This window comes from Neophocaena asiaeorientalis, unplaced genomic scaffold, assembly GCF_003031525.2.
Source record: "Neophocaena asiaeorientalis asiaeorientalis breed wild unplaced genomic scaffold, Neophocaena_asiaeorientalis_V1.1 scaffold332, whole genome shotgun sequence".
NCBI lineage: Eukaryota > Metazoa > Chordata > Mammalia > Artiodactyla > Phocoenidae > Neophocaena > Neophocaena asiaeorientalis.
This window is the reverse complement of record NW_020173111.1, coordinates 1,586,977-1,606,077: the sequence shown is the minus strand read 5'-3', so window position 1 is coordinate 1,606,077 and position 19,101 is coordinate 1,586,977. Positions and strand designations below refer to the sequence as shown.

Genomic DNA, 19,101 nt, shown 5'->3' with positions numbered 1-19,101 from the left:
TTTTAAAAACAGCTTATTCATAGGCCTGACATTTGGCCATAAAATAAAACTTGCAAGGAGTTTTAACAATGTTTTCTCAAACATGATATAAGACTATGAAAAGTCAATGCTCTCTATTCCACAAGGCTATCTACAGCTATAACATAAAATTGAAACTACCTTTACAAATTTAATCACAACTCTTACCCAATATGTTAGATCCAAATCCACATAGTGAAGAAAGGGGCTCCTCTCATAACTCTTATAAAGGACTTTATTCAATTATGTAGAAAATATACCGGCATTTATTGAGTATCTGTACTGGGTACAGTGAGTAGTTAAGAGGATGAGCTTTTGGAGCCCAGATCTTATTCTAAGGCAGTCAAGCAGCATAAAATAGTGGAAAACATGAAATGTAAAGTTTAAAGGCCCACCATATTTTCTCACCATTTTAGCTTCACCTTATACTAATTATCTGATCCTGAATAAAACACATGAGAAGTGGATTGCTCTCTGACATGTGATTTTTTTTAAAAAAAATTTGTTATTTATTTATTTACTTATTTGGCTGTGTCGGGTCTTAGTTGCAGCACGCGGGATCTTCACTGCCATGTGCGGGATCTTCGTTGCAGCATGCAGGATCTTTTAGTGGTGGCATGCAGGCTCTTTAGCTGCGGCATGTGGGGATCTAGATCCCTGACCAGGGATCAAACCCGGACCCCCTGCATTGGGAATGCGGAGTCTTAGCCATTGGACCACCAGGGAAGTCCCCTGACATGTGATATTAAAAGTATTTCAATGGCAAAGAAAGAAAAACAGAGACTAAAAAGGAGACTGCAAAGGAAAGAGAAAAGAAGTAACCCACCAAAGTAGTCTGCCACTCATTTCTTAATAAATATTTACTGAGCATCCACTATGTGTCAGACATTGGGAATACAGCCAAGAACCAGACACATAACCTAACAGAAAAGACAAATAAATATGTCATAATAAAATGCGACAATATTATAGGGAAACTACTGGGTTTTACAGGAACATGTATTAGGAGCACCTCACAAATTAGGCAATCGAAGAAAGCCTCTGGAGGAAGTGACGTTAAACGTACATTGGAAAGCTGGGTGGAATTAGCCAGGTGAAGAGTGGTTCTAGGCTCTTAGAATGGTAACACTCATCAGAGAGAGAAGTAGATGATCTCAGAGAAGCAGGGAGTGCTTAGAGACGGATGCCTTGTAACCTGTATTAAAGAGTATGGACTCCATTGGAAAGAAGTGATGCAAGTATTTTAAGCAGGAAGTCACATGGTCAGGTTGCACGTTAGGACCATGGAGAATGGACTGGAGCAGAACAACAGCGGAGGCAAGAAGCCCGATGGGGGTCGGGGGGGCTGCTGCAGGAGTGCCTGAGAGGGATGATGAAGGCCTACAGCCAAGACAGTGGGGCTGGAGAAAGGCAGATAAATTGAAAGGGAGGGAGAAGTGACAGGATTTATCAGAGATAATGTGAAAAAATGGAAAGAGCCTGGGCTTTGGAGGCTGACAGAGCTAGGTTAGAATCCTGACCATACTATTTACTAGTTACACAAACGGCTTCATTTCCCTGAGCTTTAGTTTCCCTGTCAGTAAGACTTGGTTAATACCATTCCCAGAGGTGGGAATTAATCAGCGTTTGGCACTTCAGTAGGTACTCAGTCATGTTATTTCTGTGGTAGGCAGAATTCCAAGATGGCGCCCAGGATTTCGGCCTCCTGGCGGACACACCCCGTAAGCCCTCCCCTTGACTGTGGGCAGGGCTGGTGAATATGATGGGGCATCACTCCCGTGATCATGTTATGTTATACGGCAGAAGGGAATCTGCAGATGTAATTAAGGTCCCTAAGTGAGCTGAATCTGAGTGAATCCAAAGGGAGGCTATCCTGAGTGGGCCTGACCGTATCCAGTGAGCCCTTAAAAGAGGTGACACCCAGCAGGAGACACTCTCCTGTTGTTGGCCTCGAACTTGAAGACAACAGGTTGCCTTGAGTTTTACAATTGCAAGGGCCTGAATGCTGTCAACAACCTGGAAGAGGACCTCTAGCCTCAGCTAAGAACCCAGTTCTAGCCAACACCTGGATTCAGTCCTGTGAGAGACGGAGCAGAGAACCCAGTGGAGCCCTGTCTGGACTTCTGATCTACAGAATTGTGGGCTAATAGATGGATATTGTTTTGAACTGCTAGATTTGTGGTAATTTGTTATGCCACAATAGGAAAGTTCCTTTCTATTCCCTGTGTATTTTTCAAAATAGAAGTTGTAGCATCCAAAAAGCTAATACAAGATTTTTTAAAAATAGAAATTCTGGTGAGGGAGGATAGAGTGAAATCTTCTGACCTAAATCAGACAAAGAAAATAGCAGCAAGGCCTTTACTTTAAACTTTCGTTTCAGTAGTAAAGGTCCTATTTTTAGCACTCTTCTGGTGAAGTTAGTCATGTTCAGATGCCACACAAGTGAGCTCTGGGTGCTGCATCGCCTTCATTAATTTAGTGCTCTAAATGCTCTAAGTGATCTAATCCTTTCAAATCCCCCTTTACTGGGCCCAAGATAAAATGAGGTTGCATTACAAAGAAAGGCATGAGTTCATATAAGTTCTGTTTGGCTATGAGAGAGAGACAGAGAGAGGGGAGATATGGATTGATTAGTCTGTGTGATTCTGCTCTAAGAACCCATTCCTTGGAGTGTGTGTGACAGCATGAGATCTGCTTTCCCCAGGCAGTTCCTGTATGTCTCCCTCAGTGTGTGTAACTTGCTACCCAAGTGTAATTCTGATGTTTGGAGCTGACATAGTTTAAAAAATAAAATTATGAAAATAAATAAATAAATAAAATTATGGCTCTTTAACATATACCAATGACTTCACCTGGTGAAGAGAGTAAAATCCAGGTGCACTGGGCTGACATTCTGTTGGACTGAGCAACTGCTGGCCTTCATCGTGGAGCCTTCCTAAGGGATTTTCAAGGGAAACTGACAATTTTCACCTTATGTGCTGACCTTAGAACCTAACCATTGTGCTCTAAGATGCAACTTAGGCCTGTGGATCCAAAGTTTGGAATTCGAACTTAAGGGTTACATTTTTTCCAGGGAACAGACATTTTTCTACATTAATAGTTAGAAATAACACAAATAATGGATGATCTCGAGACATCAAAATATTTCCAAGTGACTCTAAATGCAAGGCTAGTAACTGCACCCTCGACTTTCTAGTGCAAGAAAACAGTGTGGCAAGTGAATCACAGTAGTTACATCTGGAATAACATGGGCTCTCCTTTAACAAAATGTTACTATTTTAAAAACTTGGATACTTTATTACTAGCAGCAAATGACTAGCAACAAATCCACCTAAGTGTGACTCACAAAGTTGTAATTTTTACAGCCAGAACTTCTTTTTAAATGTTTGAGGATACGTGTCAAAATATCAAGACCTTCTAAGAGCAACTTCTTTTTTTTTTTTTGCAGTACGCGGGCCTCTCACTGTTGTGGCCTCTCCCGTTGCGAAGCACAGGCTCCGGACGCGCAGGCTCAGCGGCCATGGCTCACAGGCCCAGCCGCTCCGTGGCATGTGGGATCTTCCCGGACCGGGGCACGAACCCGTGTCCCCTGCATCGGCAGGCGGACTCTCAACCACGGCGCCACCAGGGAAGCCCTAAGAGCAACTTCTTAATGCCCTGTTTAAAGCAGTCACGCTGAATTCTTCGAGATCATAGAACTCTTTGAGAAACTGATAGAAATCCCTCTTCAAGCCCATCTATGAACCTATAGCTTAGATTTAAGAACCTATTTTAGTTTAAAAACCTATTTTAAAGGATAAAACATCTGGGAATTAAGGCAAAACATCATTTGTGAATCTTCAAAACAAAACTTGGCTTTCTTCTGCTGATGACAGGAACCCAGTCTCTTCACTGATGTTAATACTATGCAGGAGACACTGTTACCAAGGCTTCACCTATAGAAACTCATTTAACCGACCCAGCAACCCCACCAGGTAAGTTCCATCATTCCTGCCATTTTAAAGGTGAGAAACAGATCCAGAGTCCTTTACCCAGGGAGTGGCAGGGCCACCATCTGATGCTCTTCTGAACTAACTTGACTCAGATCCCTAAATGCGATCTGGCTAAAGGAAAGGGTGACAGAGCAGTAAAGTTTTCACACCAAAGCTTTTATTTTAACCATTCTGAATGGGAATCTATTTCTGCTCTCTCTCATAATACACCACTGAATATAATGTAAACATTCTTTCTGGGTCCTGTAATCAGAAAAATCTGGGTTCAAATTCCCATGCTGCCACTAAACAGGTGTGCATCCTGGGGCAGGTTATTTCACTTTGAGCTTATTTCTGTGAAATGGACAGGATAATACCTACATCTCATTGGGTTCCTGTGAAAATTCACCAATACACCATAGATAAAAAACGTAGTGCAGTGCTTAGAACATATTAGTAGAACAACTCAGTAAGTATATAGCTCTTATTATTATTGTAATTTACTAAAGCCCGCTTCCTGCCTTCCACATGGTCACTTTTAACCTGCTGGTTGGACCTCCTGTGGTTCTCTGAACACCCTATGCCCTCTTGGGCCTTCACATGCATTTCCACTCCCTGACTGGAATACCTATTTGGCCTTAAGTTTCAGTTCAGGGCTGCCTCCCCCTGAAAGCTTCCTGGACACCCACAGGCTTTCCCTCGCACTCTGCACCCACCTCTGCTGAGGTTCAACACTCTGAATGCTTTCCAACCCCTTACTACACACGGAGCTCTTTGAGAGCTAACACTGTACCTGATTCAGTGCCTGGCACAATGTAAGTGCAGAATAAATATGTACTGAATACATAACAAAGTCTCAGAATTGTGTGTGAAAAGGCCAGTACGCACATTCGTTTGTGTTACCTCGTCTGCTTTTCACAACACCCTCGTAGGTGAAGTTCTACGAAGAAAACAACGGGGTCAGAGTGGTCCCCTGACTCCCCTCCAGCTGATGTTCCTTTCCCCAGTGCCCACGACGTGCTCCAAGGAGCTGTAGGAAACTTGCTCTATAACATCTGCTTTTGGTCCTTAGAGACCCTGTTTTCTTTCTGGTTCTTAACTGCTTTCCAAATAGGTGACAGCTACAGAGCTTGCTTCCTAAAAGGTGGATGTTAATATTAAAAAGCAAAAGAAAACATAAACAAGAGCCCTTTTGCTTAGTCGAATATGTGAAATGAGTGGTTGAAAAAAAACTTTTAAAAAGATGTTTTCAAGTATATTTTATATTTCCAAAGAACGTGGGATGAAAGCAACAGTCGTCGTTAACAGCAGCTACTGACTGAGCCCTGCCCTGTGTGTGCCAAGCGTGCTACACGTACACCTAATTTAATCTAAATAACCCCATTTCACAAGTGAGCAGAGAAGCGAGGAAGCAATCTCAAGAGAACAAGGCTAGTAAGCAGCAACAAGAACAAGAACCAAGTCTGCTGAACTCGAGTCCAAGCTTTCCGCCCCTTCATTTCGACATCTGTATGCTTCCATAGGACAAATCTCAGACACCAGTGCACCATGCCAGTCTCCCTTACCCTAGAACCTACCTTTAGCTTTGTCAAAGACTGGTTGTGGCACCGGGTAACCGTCTCTTAAGCTTTAGAAAGGCATGTGCTACAGTGGAAAGAGTACAGCCTTGGGGTTAAAGAACCTCCATTAAAATTCTGGCTCCATGTCTTTTCTTCTCAGCTTCTTCCTCTGTGAAAGGGGGCTAACAATACCTGTCAGTCAAGACCCCTATGTGTGCAAAAATGCCTCAGAGAGCCTGGCACATAGCAGGCTCTCAGAGATGGTACCTCCTGATTTGTACCACTTATCGCTACTGTTATTCAGCGTCAGTCTTAACAGAGGGAGAATTTATGTAACACCATGACAAGTCTAGTTATCTCTCAGAATTTAACTTTTTTTTTTTTTAATTTATTTATTTTGGCTGCGTTGGGTCTTTGTTTCTGTGCGAGGGCTTTCTCTAGTTGCAGCGAGCGGGGGCCACTCTTCATCGCGGTGCACGGGCCTCTCACTATCGCGGCCTCTCTTGTTGAGGAGCACAGGCTCCAGACGCGCAGGCTCAACAGTTGTGGCTCACGGGGCCAGCTGCTCCGCGGCGTGTGGGATCGTCCCAGACCAGGGCTTGAACCCGTGTCCCCTGCATTAGCAGGCAGACTCTCAACCACTGCGCCACCAGGGAAGCCCTATCTCTCAGAATTTAGTTTATTAGTAGATCAACAGCAATGTCTGAGTGTGCCAGGCACTAGGCCACTGGGCCAGGCTTCATTTGCTTAGAGGAAATGAGAACATTCTGGAAACATACAGGTAAGTGAAGGCATTCCTCTGAAGTGGCAACGTCACAGATTTTAGTTTGAGTGGGAGTGAATGGGCTTTTACTGATTTAGTAAAACCAAAAGTAAGGTATTTCTGAAATGTTACCATATCCTGCTCCTCCAACATAAACCAAAAGATCCCCACTCCAACGGGATGGTCTTAAAGCGGAAACGATCATCAAGGTATCACCATATGATTTCTCTCTCCTCCTGGAAAGCAGGATTCAACAACAAAGAAACAAACAGGCAAACAGAAAAGCTAAAAAAGCACTCCCTAAATGAAACTCCACACTGAAAGTGTCACCATTCACAGGGGAGATAGTCCAATCTCCCTTCTTTGTATCAGTCAAAATTCTCCAGGAAGAGTCCCCCACTGCTGCCTTCATTTCTCACTCTCGTGTGAACTCTGCCAGCCTGGCTTCCATTCTCCCCACTACACCTGAACTCCTGTCTTCTCAAGCATGAGACCAATCTGTTCTTGAAACTGTCTTCCTCCCTCTGCGATGCTAAGCCCTCTCAGTGTCTCCTCCAGCACCACGGCCCCTCTTCCAACCCTGGTTTCAGGTGGTCCACTGAACTCTAGGTCTTGCATTTCCACTGCTCCCTGGAAAGTCTACTGAGATGACGACTGTAACAACTAACGTGTATTGAATGTTGTTTAGCTAATGTGCCGAACACTGTGCAAAGCCAAGGTTCCCAAACTTTGTTGGTTCATGGTTCCTGTGTGGGTCTTCACGTGGTACGTGCTTTTTATCACAGCAATCACTGAAAGGAATGGAACATAAAAAGACGTTGAAACTGTGAATTACTTTGCGCTAGTAGTTCATGAGGTACCTGACAGATGGCAAGTATGACTGTTTTTTCTGAAATTCTAATGTTGAAAAAATCTAGTGGTGCCACTGTGAGTCTGCTGTGGCACCCCAGAGGGCCTTGGCACACTGAGGCCCTGAACACCTTTCCATGTATTACCTCACTGAACCCTTAACAACCCTACCAGGTAGGTCTATCATCATCCCCACTTGTAGATGGAGAAGTCATGCAACTTGTCCAACATCGCATAGCTTCGAAGTGGCAGAGCCAGGAATGCAGTCCAAGGGGTCTGGCTCCATAGCCACGCTCTTAACCACTTAGCTATGCTGAATCTCTAGATGCTTATATCTTGGAATCCAAACCTAACTTTTCTTCTTCTCCCAAACCCGCCATTCTCTTGCTTCTCTATTTTCACTGCAGTCTTGGTCACAGATTCTAGGGTAGAAAGGGCACACAGAGGCCTCCTGCATTTCCACCAGTGGGCTCTCTGTGTGTGCTCACTGCAGGCCGAGGGAATGCTATTCCTGAAACCTTCCTTTCTATCTCTAGGTGGACTTTCAGATATTATTTTTTTTTTTGGCCGCACTGCTCAGATTGCAGGATCTTAGTTCCCCAGCCAGGGATTGAACCCGTGCCCGTTGCAGTGGAAGCGCAGAGTCCTAACCACTGGACTGCAAGGGAATTCCCTCAGATAGTTCTTTTTTTATACTGAAACAAAACCCAGGATTTAAAATTTTTCTTTATTTCTTTGGAAAGGATTTTTTTTTAAAGCTCCATGGAAATTTTCATGCACAGGTCAGGTTTAAAAAACATGGTGTAGGGCTTCCCTGGTGGCGCAGTGGTTGAGAGTCCGCCTGCCGATGCAGGGGACATGGGTTCGTGCCCCGGTCCGGGAAGATCCCACGTGCCGCGGAGCGGCTGGGCCCCTGAGCCATGGCTGCTGAGCCTGCGCGTCCGGAGCCTGTGCTCCACAACAGGAGAGGCCCCAACAGTGAGAGGCCCGCGTACCGCCAAAAAACAAAAACAAAACCAAAAATAAAACCATGGTGTATGTCCCATAAATAATCTGTTGACTAAATAAATGATTACATTCAAAGTATCAGGTTTCAGGTTTGGACAGTCACAGTCAAATACTGATTCATAGTAAGATTTTTTGCTATAAACTGAAATTCACTTTTCACTAGCAACTGCTAGCTGCATGGGGGAATTATATATAAGTCCCTACCCTTGAGGAGATTATAATTTTATCTTGCAAGCCACCCAGGTTCAAAACCTTAAGGGACATTTATATACTCATTTATGTTTCTGGCTCCCCAGAGCCAAGCCCAGCTGCCAGATCTTGTCAGTTTTTTCTTCAGAGTCTTTCTTGAATCTGTCTCTTCAGTTTTATTTCTACCAGGCTTTCATTACTGACCTCCGACTATAATAACCTCCTGGGTGATCTGCCACAAGTCTCTCCTCGGTCTAAGTCACCAGGTAAAGCTTCATCATTTTATTCTTAAATTATCATTTACAGCATATTTAAACTCTGCTCATAACCCCAAAGTGCCCATGGCCATATCCCTTACTTTGGCATTCAAGATTCTTTACCATTTGCTTACAACCTACCTTTTCGATGCTATGTTTTCGTCCACATATTCATTCATTTGACATGTGTCACAAAATGCTTACCAAGGACCCCGAGGAGTTGAAGGTAATAACATCAAGGTGGCTGAGAGTCCCTAAGGAACTAAAACGCCCTCAAGGAGTCTTCAGTAGGGGAAATCGAATATATACAAAGATGAATCCAATATAAGGAAGACAACAAGTGCAGTAACTTCCCATAGCAAGGGTGTTATGGGAATTCAGAAGTTAATTATAACTGGAGAGTCAGGATGTCTTAGAGGAGGTGGCATTTGATCGCATTTTGAAGGGAAGGCAGGCCTTCAATATGTGAAGGAGAAAAAACAAGGGGAAGAAGGTCACTGCAAAATACCATCCAAGGAGTGGAGCTAAGACGGTAAGGAACAAGTATGGTCCCCACACAGTACACGCAAAGCAGACTAACAGGAGGTAAGGCTGAAGAGGGAAGTTTTGGGCTAAATCACAATTATGAATGCTTGGTCAAGGGTTTGGACTTTGATATTCATTCAAGAAGTATTTACTGACTTTCTACGATGGGCCAGACTGTGGGTTATGTACCAGGGACAGAGTAGACAGCAAGACAGACATGATCCCGGTCCTCCTGGAGCTTACGGGTCTAACATAAAGGCAGTAAGGATGCTCTGAGGATGTTGAACAGACAACTGTCATCATCAAAGTGGTCCTTAAGTTCATTCTGGCATCAGAGTAAGATGAATTTTGCATGGGGGAAGAAATGGAAAGGGGGCCATTTATTACTACATTAAGTAGTAATGTACTTAATGAGAGGGATGAGGGAGGGATGAGGCAGTGGTGATAGAGGGCATAAGGGTGTGGAAGTTATTAAAGAGGAAGAGTGTCAGGCCTAACAGCTGAGCGGAAATAGTGGCGGGTGTGGGCAGGGAAGAGGGAAATGTAAAAGCGAACCATAAGGTTGGAAAAAAATCAGAACAGTGGTTGGTTTTAGGGGTGGGGATTGACTGAGAAAGGGTATGAGAAACATTACTGGGTATCTGTGATGAAGGTAATAGCTGTATCTTGATAGAGGTTTGGTCACACAGGTGTGTGAACTTATCAAAACTCATCAGGTGGTATACTTAACATCTGTGCATTTTACCATATGTGCATTTTACGTAAAAAAAGCCCAGAAAACAAGTATTGAGCTGAAGTTAATGATATGCAAGCTGAAGTGTTTAGGGGTGTGTATGTGATACCTACAGCTTACTTTAAGATACATTAACAAAGATAAGATGGATTGATGGATGGATGGATGATAAAGCAAACAGCAAAATGTTAACTGAAGAATCTCAATGGGTGGCATATGTACAATTCTTTCAATACTTTCTGCTTGAAAAATTTCATAATGAAGTACTGAGAAAAATACTCAGCATATAGTTTTTAGTTTGGATTGACTGGTAGGACATGCGGACTACAGAAGGAGATGGAGGAGGAGATGCATGTTTAAGGGTCTGGATGATGAGCTCCATTAGTGACACATGGCTCTGAGGTAGCCAAGGCATCCAGGAAGAAATATTTATCAGACAGTTGGAAACATAGGGCTAGAGTTCAGCTGTTTTGTTACGTTGCTTCCTAAACATCTCTCTGCCTCCATGTGCTCCCTTCTGCTGACAACCCTTTTCTTCTTTAGAGCGTTCTCTGACCACCCTGCCCTCCTCACACTTAGCACTGTAAGATTAGTTTACGGCATTATCATGTATCACTAGAATGGAAATTCTTGGAATAAACAGACTCTTACACAGGATATGTACTATTTCATGAAACAATTTTGGAATAAACAATGAATAAAACCCACCCTAGTATTGGACTGTTCAGTTCTTGATGCTCACACTGATTCTTAGCTCAGAAGGTACAGTTAAAAAAAAAACAAGATACAGCTTTTTCTTTCTGATCTGTATACTTGCTTAAAAGGCACTCCTACTAGCGGAGAAAATCACCTGTGACTCAATTATAGACTGAAATGAAATCGCCAATCCCATATTCTTAATATATTTGCTTTTCTCTTTCTTAGCTGCCTTTCTTTCAGATTTTACCTGACATTTAACTTTGCAGAGCAAAGGAAGAAAATGGTTGTCCTTAGATGGCAAAACTATGATTTTTTTTCTTTCTACTATTCTGAATTTCTAAATTTCTAGAAAAATAATATATTACTTTGGTAAGCTGGGGAAAAAGTTTATCTTTTAAAGGAAACCTGTAATGACACAGTCATCAGCCCCTGTACTGTAGTACAACTGCTAGAAAATTTCTTGAGTTGCGAGAAAGAAATCCAACCAAGGCGGCTGATCTCTCATTCCCGTCTCCTCAACAGCAGTGAGCTCACTGAGGTCAAGAGCTGTGTCCTCCTGCCCCTCTTTCCACCTCTTAACTCCTATGGCAGCACTGGGCTTGGCACACAGGAAGCACTCAAATGGTGAGAGCACACACGCTGGACACTAAAAAGAATACCAGAAAGTAGCCAACACCAGCTCGTGGGAAGCCGTTAGCTTATTTTGTTCATCGGTCATCATTCTAATTTTTTTTTCCATCATTCTAATTTTGAAAATCTATTTTTCACAACGAACTCACAGAATGAATACGTTTTTATATCTCTCAACTGCCTCAGCCAGACAGCGCTGCTGAGTGAAAGAAATCGGGTTTGGCTCCTTCTGTGAATTTTAAGGGCCAGTTAGAATAAGCCTCTGTATTTCTAAACCTATGCTTGGCACGGTGGGAGAACAACTCTATCAAGGAAACCCATGAGTAATTAAGGTCGCTCCTATTTTTGTGCCATTGGTAATATTTTCTACTTTATATCATTCCAGCAGGTTTACCTTGCTACATTCCCAGCGGTCCATCTGCTTAATTCCAAGTCCACTTACTACTGTCAAGGAAAAACCTGCTTCACCTCCTACCCTGCATCATACTTTAAAAAATGCCTTACCTTTTCTCCTCTGTCCCGCTCTTTGTCCTTCTCCTCTCTCTTCTTTTTTTTCTCACTGTGCCCATCTGTGTGGAGGCCAGGAAGCGGTGGGGGAGGGGCGGCTGCTCCGGCGTACGGGATGCTGGGCGGAGGGCCGGGCGGCGCTGGGACCTCTCCCACTGCGGCAGCGGGAAGTCCCGAACTTCTCTTGGACTTGGAGTGTCGCCTCTCTTTATGCTTCTCCTTGTCCTTCTTCTTCTTGCTCTTCTTTGACTTCTTTTTCTTCTTGATTTCCCGGTAAGAATCATCGATCACCAACTCCCCTGCCTCCAGCTCCCCGCCAGAGGAGGAGCCTGATTCTACTAGAATAGGCTCAAGCCCTGAAAGATCAAGGTTAGCACTGTGGGATTCTGGGAACTGGGAGGCATCAGACCCACAGCCTTCAGGGCCAGGAGACGAACGTGAGTCTGAGGATGACTTGTGCTTCTTCCGGGCTGTTTTCAGAAAGCTCTGTAACTCATGTCCTAGGAGTAAAGCACCTTGCTCATCCCGAGCTGACTTCTTAGAGGATTTTTTCACAGTCGCTTGTTGAGAGGGGTACTGAAAAGACTCCTCGTCAACTGAGCTGCTTCCCTTCTCCTTTGGTGAGAGAATAAGTTTCATCTTTAACCCATCAGGCTCACGAAGGGTCAGCGTCTCTGTGTTCACATACAGTGGTTTCATTTTTTTGGATTTGTGGGAACCACCATCCTCCAGGGACAGCTCCCCACTGCTTCTGCTGACTTTCTTCCTGTGGTGTTCCTTTTTACTCTCTGAATGGCTTGAAGAACTGGAGGACTTTTCTCCTGTCTTTTTGGAAGGCTTGGTGCCTGTTGCCAGAGGGGAAGTGATCGCTTTCAACAGGTCCATAGCTGTATCAGTAGATTGCGGGCTAGACTTTTTCTTTTTCTTCTGTGACGACTCCAAAGACGAAATATCTAGGAATAATCAAGAGAAGTAATTGTCCATTTGACAAAGCAACTTCCAGCAAGTTTCCTCTCTCACCAAAAACACCCAACTAAGATGAGGAAGAGGCCAACAGGAATGATTGGAGGGGAGGCCCTTCAACTGATTCCAAACATTCAGAGATGACGCTCATGTGCTTCTTGGCTTGGTAGATTCTGCCTCTGACCCTGGAGACAGTTCTTGCCACTCAAGTTGTTTTTCTTCACTGAGTCTTCACAAGCAACCAAAGAGAGCATACCCAGAAGAATGGACCATAGCTGCAGGATTACGAGTAGTTACAATTGAGATGACACTGAAGACAAAGCATCATTTGTTCCTGTGTTCAGGACAAATCCATTCTAGGGAAGAGTTAGTCTTGTCAGCTATGCGCACAATATAGCTAAGAAAAACTGGTCCTGTGAGTGGATACGCGCTGGATTGAGAAGTAACCCACAGGTGCAGGCCAGAGGGCCCGGGACTACATACGGCAAAAGGGATGCTAGACAGCAATGGGCACAAGATAAGTGGATGATTGAGGGGAGAAGGAACCTGGTACCTGGTGTATCACAAATGAAGACTGTTCTTCTATGCTGAATCCTCCAAAATACCAGCCCTCCACCTCTCTCCTCCTTCACACTGGTTTATCGGCACTCAGAACAAGAACCACTGTCCTGTTAAATAGGCCACTGAGTCAGCAACATCTGGATCCCTTTCCCCTACCCCGACTCCAAGAACCAGTGATGTGTTTCTCCCGCCTGTTGCCCCTTCCCATCCTTACCTCCATAGTAGTAATCATCAGAGGAGTGCTTCCTCTTTTTCTTGTGCGTGTCCGTCCCCAAGAAGTAAAGTTCACTATCCTAGAATTGAAGAGGAAGAAGAACTGAGCAATGGATAAGATGATGAGGCAAAGGCAGGTTGGAACCAATGTTGTTTTCTGATGATTTCTGACTTTGGAAAATAAAGTAAAACACAGGAAATGGTGAAAATAGATGTGAATGATGTTTATTTTTCTTTTTAAATGTTTTTCAAAGAAACCTCTTTCTTCAAATACTAGGAAACATGATACGAAATAGTTTAAAACTTTCCTAATTCAAATGTTTAGAATTTACCTTCAACTTCTTCTTGGAAGAATTCCTGACCTGAGCAGCGATTTCTTCCTCTTCCCTTAAAAAATCTTTGTAAGAACGTTTCTTTTCTCGTTGGCTTCGGCCAGCAGCTAGCCCTATGTCCTCAAAGCTGTGATCACCATCAAAGCAATCTGAGAAGCACAGGTTCATTTGGGAAAGGAAATGAGAAAGTCAAGTAAGTCACAACCAAATCGCCACATGTGAAATGCAATAGTCCCTTCACTTCCAAATTAGAATCATGTTATTTGGTAAGTCCACTGGAACACAGGGCTAGATCCAAGGGGACAAGAATATGTCTTGATGACTTGGCTGCAAATACAGGAATCAAACATGAAGAAACAATGCTTCCACGCTATGCAAAGGCCCAAGGTGCATCCTTAGACACGGTTTCTTAGTTGTGATTTGGCAGGTGGACACAGACTTGCAGAGGTAAGGCTGAAAAGAATAAGGATTCATGTGCTGTGCTGCTCTGTGGGTGTCCACTGTGTGATTCCTATCCTCAGACTCCTGCACACTGGAGCTGGCAAGGACCACGAGTGCTGCAGGGGATCACCCCAATAGACTACAGAGACTTATGGTTCGGACTCTTGTGTTGGAACCCTGTCCTGGTTTTCGTTTCCATGGGCCCAGTCTGGGGATGACGTGGAGTTTTACTAGTGCTCTGGATCATCACTTGGGAGTCCAGGCTGTGATGGCCAGTCCTGGTCTCTATGTCCATGGGCTGCAAGGATTGAAGAGGACACCCCCTTTGGAATGCTTCTCAGGTTAAGGGGTCATACCTTCTTTCTTCACGGAGTCATCATAAGCCATGGCGGTCCTGCCGGGCCTTTGAGAATGGGTCCCTGTGTCCAGGCTCCTTCCCGTCTACAGGACCAGGTCTGAGAAACAAAGAAGGAAAACCCTCCTGTAATGCGAAATCACTGTGGAGAAGCAACCTTCCAGATGGAAATGCGTAGCGATCCAAGGGCAGACTGGAAGGGCAGCAAGGAATAAAGGAGTGTCTTGTCACCTCCTCTTTCTGTTTGTAAATATACTAGGGATGAAGCTGTAGGAAGTGCATTAGGCTTAATTTGATTTGATTCATGAATTAAAGCTGTTGTTTGGGGAAGTATATAAAACACCTCCTATATAAAAAAATACTTCAAGATTAATGAGAACTTCTGACATGCCAACAGGTCTGACAACACTGAGACAGGGTGAAAACCGACATTAAGTCAGAGGGATAGGTTCAATCACGGTTACAAAATGCACAGATAAAGCAGGATGCAGAGGAAGACAGGTTATACCATGCATTCGAGATCACAAAATCCTACCATTTGAATCGGTGAAAGGCTAAAATCTATTGTATTGCAATTTAAACAGAACTGATGATAACATGATAGTGATATTAAAGATCTTGAGAGCATAATTTTTTGGTATGCATTTTGTTGGGCTCTCTGAATTTGCTCAAAATCAGAGAAGTGTAAAAGTAGGCACACTTCTTATATTAGTTGCCCACAGACAGCTTTCAACTCTATCAAGCCTTTCTTAAAGGCTATAGGTGAAAATAAGGAGGAGTTGTCATCTGTCCACTGGTGATGAAATTTTTATCATTATTAAGATTTTCACTGATTTGAAGAACTACTAAAATTTAAATGCTGTAAATATTGTCTTAAATTTGTTAAATTTTTTTTTTTTTTTTTTGCGGTACGCGGGCCTCTCACTGTTGTGGCCTCTCCTGCTGTGGTGTCGTGGAGCACAGGCTCCGGACGCGCAGGCTCAGCGGCCATGGCTCACGGGCCCAGCCGCTCCGCGGCATATGGAATCTTCCCGGACCGGGTCACGAACCCGTGTCCCCTGCATCGGCAGGCGGACTCTCAACCACTGCGCCACCAGGGAGGCCCTAAAATTACTTGTTTGGCATTCAAGTTTATACGTCCATTTTGACTTTGAAGATGACAAGCCATGAACCGCACTCAAAGGTAAAGTTCTTCAAATAATTTTAGGACAGGCAATGTCACAATTCCCGCAGGAAAAGTTTTTTCAGGAAATTTAAAAATTATATACTAAATATATTGAAAATGTCCTCATTCAGTTAGTGAAATGCTTAAAAGTTGATCTGACTGGTTATTTACTTAAATTTTATTTTACCTTCACCACTATAGTGGGGTTTAGAAATGCTGAAGGACACTTCAATGAGACATTGCCAGTCCCTTCAGGAAGGTATGGGTAATAGTGAAGTATGTAACTTGTGGGAAAGAAAAGATGAATTAACAAGGGAAAATTTCATAAGAGTTACATTTAAAATAAACCAAAAGAAAAAAGGCCTATTTGCACAAGTCAGATAAGATACAAGGCACAGATAATGCCTAAGTTGAAAACAGAAAGAGAAGTATTACCAAGAATGATTTACAAGTCAGATTCAGCAACATAAAAAAGCATTTCTCCACTTCCCTAAGAAGTGGAATGAATGAACTTGGTCAAGGTAAGAGTGAAGAAATGAACTGGGTTATTTTACAGGTAATTGGAGAACTATTTACTCAAAGGGCTTTTCACAGGAAATGAAGGTGATATGAGGTCAGGTCTCATGTAGAAACTACGAGGCAAGATACTTAATATAGCCAGTTTTTCATGTTCCAGCATTAGGCATTAAACTTTCTCAAATAGAAATTACTGTCATCCCCTGTCCACCCAAGTGGTGTAACTCCACAAGGGGTTAGGGGAGGGGGATCATCATAGGGAATTATATCCATTCACTTAAAAATAGTACATCCACTCACTAGCACTAAAGTAGTGAGCTTATGAGAAGAGTATATGGATCCCATTAATCTTCATAGGCCGATAATGCCAAGAAATACCACATCTTGAGACCTCAGCTTAAATGTTTTTCATGATAAATGGAGTTTGGCAAAGAACGTTTGAGAAATAATGGGCAAAAAATCTTAAATATTCAACATCATCAGTGTGTCCACCAATCTGTTGTCAACAACAAAATGCTCTTCTGTATGATGCAAAGGCAGGTCCTGAGACTTATAACCAGGCCTTCCCTTTGGTAACATCAAAACTAACATAAAACAGAGCTGAACAAGGAACAGTCAGAATAGGAGTTAAGTACCTCTGAAGACAGTATGAGAAAGAAAACAATGATGTCACTGGACTGTGAAAAAGTGCTCATGGTCTCATAACTGACTGCTTTGAAAAACAGCCAGTGGGTGAAAAAACTGTAAAAGGGAACAGAAAATTAGGAGCTGATGCTCAGAGGCACAGGGCAGCACAGAAAACATGTGCTGGCTGTCAGCATTATGTATTAGAATCAGGCCCGCTACTATTCAATTTTTACAAAGACATGGAAGAGCACTTTATAAATTACAAGATTAAATAACCGATAGTAAAAAATGAACAGGGCCTGAAGGCAAGTCTAATTCAATAAAGAACTGGGACAGCCAAGAGCTTAAAAAACTAAGTTTAGACACAATGGACTATCTCACTCACAGCCTGGGCAGACTGATAGACCCTGAACTTCTGGGTTCTTTAAAATCAGGATATTATTGCAGCCCTGAGGTTAGTTTTGGTTGCTGACTCATAGAAGAAAGATGAAACCAGATAAAGAAGTCTCAAGCAACAGTGTGGAAGAAAGGCAGAGTTAGGGCAACATTTATGTAAGATCAGACGACTCCTGTGATTCTTTCCAGGTCTTGAATATTATCCACGATAAATTCAGAGTCCAGGGTTAGGTAGCACATTGTCAGGATTAATGAAAACGAAAAATATTAGGTTTGACATTCACATTAGAAAACAGAAGCCATAATTACATTAAGTGTTGGCAAGTGTAAAACAGGTGTTAAAGCTCAGTCTCCCCAATTCCACAGATTTTGGAGTTTACAGAATCCGGTGTTGTCAACTTCAAGAGGCAGGGATAGTTTTACAATTATGTTCCTCTCAGTGGGCTAACAAATGACAACAGAAGTAAAAGTTCATTACTTAAAGCTGTTTACGGAAGTAAGAAATATGCCATCATAAAAAATGTGTACTCCTGAAAGGTGCAAATTATCAAATGGCTCTTGTGGGACTTTTCTTCAGGAGATGAAAAAGGAGGCAGAGCTGCTCTTCCACTTGTAGGTAAGTACATGCATGGTGTTCAGGCTTTGTTTTTAGAATTATCAAAGGAATCAGGGAAAAACTGAAAATCACCAGACACAGTACTTTGTTATTCTGAAGGTCCAAATTACAAATACTGAAAAAAAAAAAAAGTTTCAGAAGGTGATTTTTTGAGGTCATCTGAGCCCCAGCAATCACTAACAAGCCTCTTCATCCCAAAATGTGTGTATTGAAAAAGACAAAGTAAACCTCGGAAACGGGGCAGTAAGCAAAATCCCAGGTCCAGTCCAGGAGGACAGCCTTGCTCAAGATTCTGTGTTCTCTTCCTCCAGCACTTCTTTCAGGAACTCAAATTGCCAGGGCCGGAAAAGGAAGATGCACATCCAGCCGTCGCCAGTTTCTGAATTGCTGTCGTTGTTGTTACTTCTAGGAGAGGAGCAGGGGATGTCTTCTCATTTTCGTCGAGATCTCCTCCAATCTCAGAACCCAGCGACTCCGAATTCTTGCCACTCCCTTCTCCTTCTCCACGAACCTACCTATGCAGCACTCACAGCCCCTGCCAGCTCTGGGAACTGCAGAGATCCCGACAGCCTGGGATGGGGACTGAATCCTCTCACTGTAGTGCAATTGAGCGGAACCACGACGACCTCACAGAGCGGCTGACAACACACATTCCCAAAAATCCAGCGGTACAAATTTTGACAAGCCTTGTCCAATCAACGGGCTCTACTTTGGATTCAGTTTTTTATTTATTCTGCTATGGGGGAATATAGTCAGCCATCAGGAGGCAGGGAGATAAATGGCTCTCTTCTGCCCGACAGAAAATAAAGTGAAATCTACAAGTACCAGCTTTGGGGGGAAATGGGCCTGGATGGAGAAAAACCCACTCGGAAGGTATGTTCAAACTGGGTCGCACGCAAAGAGTACACACCACACCGGGTTATTGCTACAAAGAGCCCCAAGGACCACCGTCTTTGTGGTCCTCACGGCAAACCAACAGGATTCTCCCGGCAGTTCTGCAGCAACAGCTAGTTCAATAAAGCTGTGCGAAGGTGCGAAGAGGCAAAGAAGAAAGCTCCTTGCATCCTCTCCTGCCAGCCGCGGCCCCGGCCCTCCCGTCACCCGGCCCCCTCGCCCCTTGACAGCCCAAGGACCCTGCGTCCCGGGTCCTGAGCCAGGCGGCCCCACTCGGGTTCCCGCGTCCCGGCGGCTCCCGGCGCCCCCGGGGG

General features: G+C 43.6%; 1 protein-coding gene across 4 annotated transcripts in view; it reads right to left on the bottom strand.

The window, feature by feature from the left end:
• Positions 1–19,101, bottom strand: part of HMGXB4 (HMG-box containing 4) — a 31,428-nt gene that overhangs the window by 12,144 nt on the left and 183 nt on the right. Inside the window, exons 2-5 of one of the 4 annotated variants that reach the window (XM_024743487.1) lie at positions 14,575–14,673; positions 13,778–13,926; positions 13,447–13,525; positions 11,706–12,661 (exon numbers count right to left, since the gene is read on the bottom strand). In XM_024743487.1, the coding sequence (XP_024599255.1) occupies positions 11,706–12,661; positions 13,447–13,525; positions 13,778–13,926; positions 14,575–14,605 (1,215 nt within the window). In that variant the 5' untranslated portion in view covers positions 14,606–14,673. Of the gene's footprint in view, positions 1–11,705; positions 12,947–13,224; positions 13,340–13,446; positions 13,526–13,777; positions 13,927–14,574; positions 14,674–19,101 lie in introns of all 4 variants that reach the window. The other 3 variants (XM_024743489.1, XM_024743488.1, XM_024743490.1) reach the window with 3 other exon arrangements.